General features: G+C 40.1%; 1 protein-coding gene across 2 annotated transcripts in view; it reads left to right on the top strand.

Annotated features, from left to right (window-relative positions):
- VCL (vinculin) overlaps nucleotides 1–12,675 on the top strand; it is a 94,808-nt gene that overhangs the window by 51,274 nt on the left and 30,859 nt on the right. For both annotated transcript variants that reach the window (XM_081158439.1, XM_081158440.1), the window contains exons 3-6: nucleotides 912–1,062; nucleotides 1,200–1,308; nucleotides 3,154–3,276; nucleotides 4,790–4,950. In XM_081158439.1, coding sequence (XP_081014565.1) covers nucleotides 912–1,062; nucleotides 1,200–1,308; nucleotides 3,154–3,276; nucleotides 4,790–4,950 — 544 coding nt within the window. The remainder of the gene's footprint in view (nucleotides 1–911; nucleotides 1,063–1,199; nucleotides 1,309–3,153; nucleotides 3,277–4,789; nucleotides 4,951–12,675) is intronic.

The raw sequence follows: 12,675 nt of genomic DNA, 5'->3' as shown, positions 1-12,675 counted from the left end.
TTTGACTAAATATTTTAACTTTAAGAGATTAGTTCCTTATCTTTTTAGGTTATAAAATGATAACATAATGGGTTTATTAGATATGAGATTAGAAGAGATGATCTATCAGGTCCTTTTCAACTCTGAATGGATGGGTGAGTGAATGGATGAATGAATGAATACATTTTAGTAGTACAAGAGGGTCAAGGAGAATACTTGGTTTATGCATTTTGGGTTTCTCAAATGAACCCCTTCCACCTAAAAACCCTACATTTGGCTGATCAGATCATCTATGTTATTAAACTATGTTAATATTAAGCTATTAATAACTGGCATTTATTAACTGGCATTAATATCAATGGCATTTTAATTAACAACACAGTGTTTTAGAGCTGTTTTCAAAAAGCCCAATGGATTTGTCAAACAAACGCATATAGCTAGATGAATGGGAAATTTATGCATTATTGCATAATTTTACTTTGTGTTTTCTCCTATTCCTTTGCTTTTCTGATTATTAAATTTAACACAGTGCTGTGGAACTTTTTTAGACACTAAATCTGAAACCGTTGCCAAGGATTTCAGTTTGTGATGTAGTGTTTTTTAATGGCATTGGGTATAGGTGAGCAGTAAGGAAACAAAGAAGATACAGAGATGTAGCAACCTGAAGTAAACAGTCCAAAACATTTCTCATCATTTTTTGTTGCCAGGAAGTATCGAAGAACAAGGGTTTACTTAGTACAGTGAATAATGAATGAATGATTGTGTCGCATTTAATGTAAATACAAGCTAAAAACTTCTATTGTAAATTGGTCTTGGCTGTTTTCCAGGTGGAAAAACATGCGAATTTATATCCATTTACATTCTTTGGGTTTGCATGTGATATTCTTCTGCTTTGTTTTGCCAGTGAGCTAACTCCCTGTTCCTTTTCACAGGGTTGAAAATGCTTGCACCAAGCTTGTCCAGGCAGCCCAGATGCTTCAGTCAGACCCTTACTCAGTGCCTGCTCGAGATTATCTAATTGATGGGTCAAGGGGCATCCTTTCCGGCACATCAGACTTGCTGCTCACCTTCGATGAGGCTGAGGTAGGCAATCCTCAAAGATAATGATGGAGGACTGATGATTGTTTAGCACGAGAGAATGTTGAATAGCTACACATCTGAATTACCATTGTTTTCTACTTATTTTTCACTCAGTTGACTACTCTGAAATATATTTCCAGGTTCGTAAAATTATTAGAGTTTGCAAAGGAATTTTGGAATATCTTACAGTGGCAGAGGTGGTAGAAACTATGGAAGATTTGGTCACTTACACAAAGAACCTTGGACCAGGTTAGTTATATCCAATTTTTATACTAACATTTTTTATGGATTGTCCATGTTTGATCAAGAGGAAAAGGTACTCCACCCTTTTTTTTTTTTTGCAGGAGATAGATAATGATGCACTGGGCTTTTAGGTGTCTCCACTCTGTTGGTGGGGCTAATGCTGTGCTTCTACTGAGGAGATATTATTGTCTCTGAAAGCTGAATCTGCTTTCTACAAATCCTGGCCCTGTCTAATGAACTAAACAAGACATTGAAAATGTTGCTGGAGAATGTAGGAAATACTTTTCTGTGACTGTAATGCTTAAGGCCACCCTGAACCCTGACCTCTCCATTCCACACTATACAGCATTCCTTCACTGTCTGCCAGCTGGCCTGCAGCTCTTTATGACCTCTTAGCTTGCTAATTAGCCCGCCTACTATTATGGATTCATGCCCTAGCCCAAGGCTGCGTAATATAATCAGATGTGGAAGAAGAGAAGAGCTACTGTGGCTAAATCTCATTTTGAAATGATTGTTTAGTCATCTGAGAATTGAATATTCAAAATGCATGAACAGATACCAGCTTTTGATGTTATAGACATGAACTTGAAGGTTCTTAGAGTATGAATGAGACCAGTGACAGGACACATCAGGTGTTTACCTTGTCAGTATTAAAGATCACATACTACCTTATAAAACTCTTTTGTTTTATGTAAAATGATTTTTTAAATTGATTTTTAGAGAGAGAGGAAGGTAGAGGGATAGAGAGAAGCATCGGTGTGAGAGTGAAACATGGATCGGCTGCTTCTGCCTGCAACCCAGACATGTGCCCTGACTGGGAATTGAACCAGCAACCTTTCAATGCGCGGGACGATGCCCATCCAACTGAGCCACACTGGCCAGGGCTGTAGAATGATTTTTAACTAATAGTATTTTCATGAGGTTCTGGTGCAGTCATTCTGTAAGCTTATGGCAGTTAAAATTTTCTCTGAGCCATCATTGAAGATCACCGGGAGGTGGCTTCAGAGCAGTTCTCTTTAAACGTTCTCATAGCACTGGAAAAAAGTTTTATTTCTTCAAATGAAATCTTATGCTGAATTCCAACATATAAAAGACAGAAACAGAGCTACCATGGATGGAGAAGGGGCTACCCCACCTTTTCCCGTCTTCCTTTGTTACCCCTTAATAAGCTGTGAAACTACTTAAGAAATCTTAAGAGCAGCTTGAAAAATCAAAGCTTAGAGAGTCACATAACCTTCGATTAATACATGGAGTAAACAGAAAGTGCTAGCAGGCTGATTCCAAAGCACTAGATGCTTTCAAATGCTGTCATCACTATAATTAGTTTTATAATATTTCTATCTGTTTCTAATTATAAAAGTAGTACATTCTTATTTTGGACAAATTGGAAAACATAAAGATGAAAACAAAACACATTACTGTAATTCTTAAGATTTTTTTCAGCCACTAGATTCTCAGTACCAGGCTCACAGGAGATTCTGACATACATAGGGACAGTGGCCAGGTACATGGCTTAAAACCCGTGCACATGGTAGCCAGGCAAACTAGTGAATTTATTTTTCACAAATATGTATTTATTCACTTGAATGTCTTTTTATATTTGTGAATGTATTTACATCAAACGTGAAAATTATGTTACATTTAGGGTTCACATTTAATAAACTACTTTTAATGAAAAGAATAAAGTTGCATTAAGTTAGAACTATCCTAAAAAATTCTCTATCATAAACGCTAGAGTTCAGTGATAGTGTCTGTTGTTTAAGTAAGCGGGATTTCATAGTAAATGACAATGGACTTAGGCCCTGGGTCGTTTCACTACTCACCCTGCACAACTCCCTCCGTGTGGCCCAGGGATGACTAAGATGGCCAAGATGATTGACGAGAGGCAGCAGGAGCTCACGCACCAGGAGCACCGAGTCATGCTGGTGAACTCCATGAACACCGTGAAGGAGCTGCTGCCAGTTCTCATTTCAGGTATCTGCGGCCTATACTTTATCTTACGGGGGAACTGATGTGAGCGTGTTCTAAATTCTGATGTTCATTTACTTTTGCTGCTTCGTTGCATGTCCTTCCTCCTGGGTAAGAATGAGACCTGCTGGACTGGGCATCACCCGCAGGCCCAGCCGATTGGCTAAGAACCTGCGTTCGTCTCTCATGCTCTCCTTCTCTTGCTCTTTGGAAACTGCCCTTTCTGTTCTCCTGAAGCTCTAATTAGCTCTTTTTCTGGAGGTGGAATCGCCTCTAGAAACTCTAGTCTTGGATGTATGGATTTTGACATCTTTATTTGTATTACGAAAAAACAGGAAGGAGCTGGATTGGATATTTAGAACACTGTGTGATAAGGAAGTGAACCCAGAGCCCTTTTCAGTGTTGCATTGACATAGTTTTATTTTATTTTATTAAAGATATTTAACTTTTCTCTACATTGTAGAAGGTCTATGCCGCCTGGGACCAGCTTCCCATTGAGCAGGGCCCAGAAATGCAACATGGTGACTGTTCTCTAAACTCGCGAAAGGGAGCTGCACCTATCGAGTAGCTAATATGTAGCAGACGCCTCATGGTTTATATGGTTATCTTAGTCAAGTTGTGGGTTAGTTAGTTTCACTCTCAGAGGGCAGCTTTATTTTAAAATCTTATGAGGCATGTCACTATGATCCCACTTGCTGCCTTCCTGCTTTGGCATTTCAAGCAGTAGCTAAAACGGAGATGTGAGTGTTAGAGTTCAGAAGCCCTTCTATGAACTGGAAAACAAAGATTTGTAATTAGAATCTTAAAATCTCCATGGAAATATGTTTTTGAGGCCAACTGTTTGATGTGGCAGAAAGGCTGTTAGGAAGAGGATTTCTTTCTAAGCTGGGTAACTCCATAAAGTGATGATTAGTCTTTGGTTTTACAATTTTAATTATTTTATGGGAAGAAATTATTTTCCTTCGATGATGCTGCTGCTGCTTCTTCTTCTTCTTCTTCTTCTTCTTCTTCTTCTTCTTCTTATTATTATTATTATTATTTCTTCTCCTTCACATTTGGGGATTAGAAAGTCCCTGCTACATGTTGAGAGAAATCTTGGAAGATAAACTGAACACTTTGGGACCTTCCATTGGGGTTGGGGGCAATAGGATTCTCTAGTTATAGTTTAATTGACTGTTTTTCCATTAGGTTTGTGTTAGATGGGAACAGTGTTAGGGCTGGGATGCTAATGGATTTAGGAGGATATTGCATGTTTCGTGATTGTAGGTCATCAGCATGTGCATGTTAAATTAGTTCCCTGATCATGTGGTGGTGATGTCTTATGCCTTCAGTTTTCATTGCAATGAAGGTTGCTGATATTGGAACTTTATTGGCAGTAATAAAAGTGTTTGTTTTCATATATTTTTTTAAGACCTTAGAAGCCCAAAACATGTGTTCAAGAAGTGGAACATTTTGTGTGAATGTTGTTATACAGCAAAATTCACTTCCAACCTTAGTTTCTAATCTTTTATCTTTATAGCTATGAAGATATTTGTAACAACTAAAAACTCAAAAAACCAAGGAATAGAAGAAGCTTTGAAAAATCGCAATTTTACTGTAGAAAAGATGAGTGCTGAAATTAATGAGATCATTCGTGTGTTACAACTCACTTCTTGGGATGAAGATGCCTGGGCCAGCAAAGTAAGTTTTATTTGGAGGAGAAATCAGCAAAATCCCAATTTCTCCCCTCCTGGGGGTTTGATCGTCTCACATTTTATCTCGTAACTATGTGTAGCATTAGACTACCCAGATATTGTGACAGCATTTCTTTTTCACTTTTGTTTCATGGATTACTGGCTGCTTTTGCAAATTTCCTTTGTTCCTAGATAGAACAATAAATACGTATGTGGGGTGAACGTTGGTTGAAGGCTGACATGTAGCTTTTCCTTCCGGCTGGAGTCTCCCTGATTGGGCTGGTGGAGGAATTCTGGTGTGGTGTATGCGCCCCTGGGTGGGAAGCCCTGCTTTTATGTGGGCGGTTGTTGCTAGGTAACTAAGAGACTTATTATATTTGTGACTGGATTTTATGGAAAACTTTTCCTAAACCAACCTTTGACCCAGGGAAATCTACAGAGGAAAAACTCTTGGCACCTTCGCTCTTTAGAACTCAGTCTAGAATTTCTCCTTGGACTCCGAAAGGGTTGGTGGATTCCCTCCAGAGCCCAGCAGCAGTGGTTTTGTGTTGCTACCTCTCTGCTCTGCTCTGCTCCTCCCTGCCCAGTGACTATTTTGAGGGAACAGAGACACTCGGGTTTACATTTTGCTTGTAGGAGCCCAAGATGCAGGCAGTAGGGGAAAGAAACACACTGTCTCCAGCGTCAGGCTTACCCACGCCTGACCCAGATGTTGTCTCCAGGGCCACCTAGCAGGCTGGTAGCAGACTAAAGCGGGGATTTTGTAGCATGACTTGCATTTGTTGCTCCGTGGGGCTCTTTGTCCTTTAGGTCACCTGTAAGGTAAGGTCGAAGCTGGGGCCCCGAATCACCAGCCCCCTCTTGTTGCCTAGAAAGTGAATCTAAATATGCAGAAGAAATTAGCCTGCCTGTCTTAATTATGAATTTGTTTATAGAAGCACGGAGTTCTTGAGCAAGTTCTAAGACTGTATTTTAAACCCGTATGGTAAAATCTTTTTAATTTTACTTAATTTTGCTTTTGCATACTTGACAGCTTTCACTTCCCTGTTATGACTTCTTTGTGCATCTTTTTTGTTTTCTTGTTTGTTTTACCCTTTTTTGTCACGTTTAGAAGGTAAGCTTTCTGTTGCCCTCTAGTTTTTTTTCACTTAAAAGAGCAAAAGCATGTCTGAGGTTTTTGTGCTGTGTGCCATGCCTTGTCCTGCGTGCCGGTGTGTAACACTGTGCTCGGATATGCGTCAGATTGTGACTTTATGTGGGACTCCAGGCTGTGCTGGGCAGGCTGTTCGACTCGAGCTCATCTTGAGCTATTTCTTTGGGGAAAGCAAAAGAAAAGGTGTTTCTCTGGGATATCAGGGTTGCTGTGTTTAGCGAGTGCTTTCATTTTTTTGAGCGGGCTCCTGAGAACCGTTCTGGCCTAGTCATTCCCACTGACTTCATTCGAAGGGCAGGTTTCCCTAGGTAGCTGGGTGACCCCTATGTTACCTGTGAACCCTGCTCTTAGGAAACTTCCAGCTGATGTTATCTCTGTATTGGCCTCTCCTACCAGTGTCCTTTGCAGGCTCTGGAATTTTACTTTTGGAGACGTGTCATTGCTGTTTTAAGCCATAATGAAAATGGACAGGCCCGAGGGTTTAGGTGGGGCATCTGTCCTTCACCATAACCCTAGTCTTCAAAACCAAAGGGGAAAATGTAAGGTGTATCCCAAGTTCATCCTCACGTCAGCCCACGGCTCACTGCATGCTCTGCTGTGTGGCTTCGGTGAGCCATCTTTCTCCATGACCTTGTGTCCCCCCCGCCGGGCCTCTCTCCCGATTCTCTCCCCTGTGCTTCCAGCAGCTGAGAAAGAGTAAAAGCGAGGAGCAGGCATTGCAGCCTTAATGTTTATTTTTGGAGGGGAAGAGTCATGTATCGTTTAATAAATAAGTGTTGCTGAGCTTTATTTTGTGCGAGTGTCATTGAGAGCTATTTTTTTTAAAAAAATAAGTGTTCATTTGAGGCATTCAGGATGAGCAGCGGGCACTTGGGGGGATGGACACGGGACATGGACCTGGTGCCCACCGGGTACAGTCTGTAGCTGCCTCAGTTTTATGCTGATCTGGAAGGAACCAGACTGTTAGGATGCTGCAAAACTACCAGAGTGAAGGAAAGTAAATAAAACTAGTTCAGCCAAAAGAAGCTCAAGTACATAATGACATCAGAATGAGCAAGAAATGTTTATTTCTAACTTCTTTTTGTCTTTGTTATACATTTACCTGGTTCAAAAACTGGATGCTGTAAAACAATGTACATGGCAAATCTCACCTCTAACCCATTCCCATCCACCCGCCTCCCCTCCCTCCCTAAGAGCAATCGTTTTTATCAGTTACAAGAGCATTTAGGAAAAAGAAATTTTACCTTGAAAATGGAAATCGGTAACGAGGGTTTTGGTTATTTTTCAGGCTTAGTAGCATTATGCGTCTTACATGGCTCCACTGTAAGCAGTGAGTGAGTCAGACCTCGTGTCTGTCTGTGACCCCTGGCTTCCCGCTCTGTTTAATACATGCGGCATCTCTTACCTCCTCTCGCCCCTACCAATAAAGAATTAACTTTGTCTTACATACTTGTTTCATGCTTCCCTATTGGTGCAGCTTTCTCCTGGAAAGTGATGGTTCCTCTAGAAAAGTGGGGGAAGAAAGTAAGTGGAAAAAATTTTTGGTAAAAGTGCATCTTGCTGAATAAGTTAAGATTTTAAAGAGGCAATGCAATAGCTGATCGTTTTACCTCTACGCCTACATTCAAACTGCAGATTTACAAACTTAAAAATACCTTGACTTTAAATACTTCGTTTTATTTTTATTTTTAAAAAATATATTTTTATTGATTTTAGAAAGGGAGAGGAGGAGAGAGAGAGAAACATAGATCAGAGAGATACATCGATCAGCTGCCTCCTGCACGCTGTCCACTGGGGATCGAGCCCACAACCCGGACATGTGCCCTGACTGGGAATTGAACTGGTGACCTCATGGTGCATGGGACGATGCACAGCCAACTGAGCCACACCTGCCAGGGCAAAATACTTCATTTTATTTTGAAAGTAAAAATTTCTCCCTCTTTATTTTATTTTAAAATATATTTTTATTGATTTCAGAGAGAGGAAGGGAGAGAGAGATAGAAACATCAATTAAGAGAGAGAGTCATTGATTGGCTGCCTCCTGCATGCCTCCTGCTGGGGATCAAGCCCTCAGCCCAAGCCTGTGCCCTGACCCGAATCAAACCGCAATCTCCTGGATCACAGGTTGATGCTCAACCGCTGAGCCATGCTGTTTCCAGCCTCTCCCTCTTTAGACAACAGTCATCTTATAAGTGATCATTAAAAATTAGTTTAGCATTTTTCTGGGGGATACATTATGAAACAAAAGAATTTGTGAATGAGACAATTCTAATTCAGCCCCTTGTAGTTTAGCAATCTCTCTATTTTTTGTATTTACATTACTTGCAGCTTGATGCATGCTGAGAATCAAGAGGAAGTGAGAAAAATTTTAAAAGCCTTTTATTGCTAAGAATTTTTGAACCCACATGGGTGCTCCTACTGTGCATTGAGTCATTAGATACTGTTACTCAGAATTAGTTCCTGTGGTGGGTGTCCTCCCACTGCGGGCCTAGGCTGGTGGTGGCTGAATGTGTGACTGCCTCAGATGTCTTGCACAGATTACTCTGCTCTACCAAAGAAGGAAACTTTGTTAGAGCATGCAATTCTGTAATGCTTGCCCTTACTGCAGACCACTGGGATTTAAGGGTTGATTTTTATTTCATTTTTGAAAAAATAAGCCTGCTTGTGAGCTTTTTATGAGGCTTCTAGTGTTTTATTTCAGCAGCTAATACAACGAAAGATTTATCTCTTGGAGTTTGAGATCAATAGTTAATTCAGGCATTTATGATATTTTATCCCCTCTCTGTAAACAGGAGAAAAGCCCAAAATGTTAAAGGAATTGATATTTCCCTTCTAATCCAAGTGATCTCTAGTTGGTACATATGATTGTGTGCTCAGAGGTGGCAGAGAGTTTTAGAGCTGGGAAGGTATTCTTAGAGATGGGAAACTGAAACCCTGGAGGGTAACTTGCTTCAAGTCTCAGGGCTAGACAGCGTTCTGTCATCGCTTAAATGCAGTTTGTAAGATTTTGTTCTATTGCCCAGTCTCTTCTTTCCAGAAACATTTTTGTTAAAACTTTGATTTGGGGGTGGAAATATGGTCAGGGGTGGAATGGAATAGGAAGAGTAGGATGAGGAGGTGTTTGTGGAAAAAGGGGGGGAGTAGATTGGGCAGTGAAACAGAGGGGGGTCCTTAGTCTCATATTTACAAATTTCAAGAGCCTGTGAGTGCAGGACCTTCTTTTCCCACCATAGTTCCTCTTGATTGTCTGTAAAAGGAACTCAGTGGTTCTCAGTATTATTCTGTGTTACTTAGGTTTAACTTGATATTAAATTTCAGGACTGTCTCAGTTCCTGGGAATGCATGTAAAAAGGAGTTCTTTTAGGTTGTTCTTCCACCTTTTGGTATGTGGGGGCAAGTGCCAAGGCACTGTGGTTTTTCATTTAAAACATGAACTCATAAGAGTTTTACAGTAAAAGAGACCATAGGGGGAGGGGACCCGATCCCTGCCAGCTGTCCCCAAAGCTGCATGACTAGATCTGGTCTTTTTCACACTCTTAAAAAAAAAAAAGAACCAAGAACCAAAAAACCCAGAGAAGAGATGGGTGGAGACTTTTCCCAAATTTGAGGTTTTACAGAGAGTACTCAAATGAAGGTGCTGTATTTCCTCTCTTCTGTGTCATGTCCAGGTTGTACCCTGGGTACTTAGATGTACATGACAAGATTTAACTAAAAACTTTGTGGCACACAGTATGCTTGACCACAGAGTTACAATTATTTTCACCCTTTATAAATATTTCTTAATAGTGACTTACAGTCCCAGTTGTTTAGTGAATTTGCTTATATCACATCCAGTATTAACATACTTACATTGCTCATGACAGAATTCTGACAGTCCCATAATAAATACTGCTCTTCAAGAGAAACATATACAAAATTCTTAGGAGACCAGATATGGCAGTAAAATGTATTGTGTTTAAAATGATTATTTAAAATTTGCCCTATTCTAGAAAGAATTTAAGGTAGGCTTTTCAGTGACTGTTTTAAACCTCTAAAATTGTCTAAAGTTCATGCTGCCAAAAACTTTGGTAACTAATGGAAATTCCCAGTTTAAAAATGCAGCTTCTCCTGGCTAGTGTGGTTCAGTGGTTGATCGTTGACCTATGAACCAGGAGGTTACGGTTTGATTCCCGGTCAGGGCACATGCCTGGGTTGCGGGCTCGATCCCCAGTGGGGGACGTGCAGGAGGCAGCCGATCAATGGATCAGTGACTCTCTCATCATTGATGTTTCTATTTCTCTCCTTCTCACTTCCTCTCTCTGAAATCAGTAAAAACATATTTTAAAAAAATGCAGGTTCTTTCTAAACTTCCCTTTGACTCTTTTTAGGGGGAAATGAGCATCTCTTAATTTTAACTTCTTGATGTCACATCTCCCACTCGGAACTACTCACTTCCTGAGAATTAGAGTCTTCCCTTGAAGTGTGGCGGCCATTCATACTTTATTAGGGACAAAAAAGGCATTGATTTTTTAGGAAAGTAAATAGAGCAAAGTCAGTTTTTCCGTTGTGTTTGAAATCATTTTTGGGCAATGGAGAGTAAAAAGCAGTCATTTAGGTTAGTGAGGGTTTTTAATTTGATTCTAGAGCTTGCTTTTTGGCTAGTATTAACAAAGCCAACATCGACAAGACAAAGATTTGCTAACTATTATAGAAGGCTAGTGGATTCTTTGGCAACTCTCTTTGGTAAAAGAAAAAAAAGTCCTGAGTTTCATCTAAGAGAAAATAATGAGGTTTGATGCCAATGAACCTGAGATCAAATTGGATTTCTAAGACAGAGCCCCTGTTTCTTAATTTGTAAAATTAAATTACATTTAAATATGAGGTTCAGTGAAGTAATGAGAGAAAAAGTGCCGCAAACAACCTAACATGCAGGAAATGCTCAGTTAAGTTAGTTTCCTGACTAGTAGCCTTTGATGCTAGGGTAGACGCTACAAAGTTTTTCTGATTCTTGTTTCTCCTTGAATTTAGATTTTTGAAATGTAATCAATATTACTTTCCACTAAAATATGTATGTTAGAGAAATGGTTATTAATAGATTTCAAATTAAGTATTTTTACATGGATATAATGTCTCTTCTTCAAAGTGTGCACATACTTTCCAGGTGAGAGCTTGTGAGGTGTTTTTTTTTAAATCCGTCTCTAGACAAAGTCCTATAACTTGTATTAGACTCTAACTCTCTGAGGTTAGGAGTTGCCTGAAACACTCTTTGAAAAGATATTGATTTGAGCCATACTAATTTGGAATTAGGCTAACGTGACCTTTGCATTACTTCCAAAGGCAAGGGTTTGCTGTACAGATGAATGTAGAGCGAGATAGAGGAGGCGCAGATATTTAAAGCATTTGAGAATCAAAGCACTTACAAAAAATGCCACTGTCTACGTGTACTAATCACAAATGGAGTTTTGAAACAGATCCTCTTACCACTCTGCCTTTTATTGATAGATAGCTACCATAATTCCATACAATTTGATAGTAAAAATATTTTATTTTCATTTTTTTCCAGTAATTTATTTCACCGCTCCTTAGTTGTTGTGGCTGAGAATTTGTTCTTTAGAGCCTTAGATAGCCAATGTTGCAACAGGGGAACCGTCTATCTGTTTAGATGGCGAAGGGAGGAACCCAAGCTGAGAGTCCTATGATTTGAATAGGTACTTAGGAAAAGCTGGGATCCGGCTCCTGACCTTCTGAGCCTCTGAGCGCTCCTGGCCTTTTTTGTGCTAGTGCCTGGTGGTTTGGATTGGAAGAGGGGGCATGAGGGGGGCGGGGCTCCTGGCGCCCCCATGTGGAAAACTAGTGGTACAACACCTTCACGGACCCAGGTTTTGCAGGACTGGAAGTTGAAGTTAGGGGTATAGGGTACTGCCTAGAATTTCAGAGGTTAACTCTGTGGGTTGGTGGATGGACCCTGTAAGGGTCAGTTTTCTAGAGCAAAAGGGAGATAGGCTGTCTGTTAAGGTGTTAAATAGAGACTTAAGAGATGGCTAGTCTGTCAGTTGTGAGGATGGGTACATGGGTGTTGATTATATTGTTCTGTGTGTTTTGCTATATTTTAAAAACTTTATTAAAATATATGTGTACTTTTAGAGTGACTAGTCTGTTGTTTCTCCTTCTCATGCTGTATCCTGGGAGGTTTTATGCTAATTTTATGTTAGTCATTCTGAATCATGATTGTAAACAGTACGTTGAGACCCACTTATTTTAACCTGCCTCTTCTTCCAGGTTAGGGATGGTCAGGGAACTAAGGATGAGGGGTGGCAGGAAGGCCGGAAAAATACTTCTGTCTTATGTTACATTTAGTGGCTTCTTTGTGGCATTAAAACTAAATTGCTCAGTTAACATTTTCATTTATTTTCCCAGCAGTAATTCCATTTTTTTAAGGATTAATTTAATATAGTGAAACATTACCCAGTGTGTGTGTATTTCAAAACAAGATGTAAAAGAACTGTGATCTGTGGCACCACATGCTAATGAAGCTTCCGTGAAGCCAGGGCTTTGCAGGGCTTTGGCAGGGCTGCAGTAGATGAATGTTGACTAGCGGAA

Source organism: Miniopterus schreibersii (genome assembly GCF_964146895.1).
Source record: "Miniopterus schreibersii genome assembly, chromosome: 14".
Classification (NCBI taxonomy): domain Eukaryota; kingdom Metazoa; phylum Chordata; class Mammalia; order Chiroptera; family Miniopteridae; genus Miniopterus; species Miniopterus schreibersii.
This window is presented reverse-complemented; position numbering and strand designations above follow the sequence as displayed.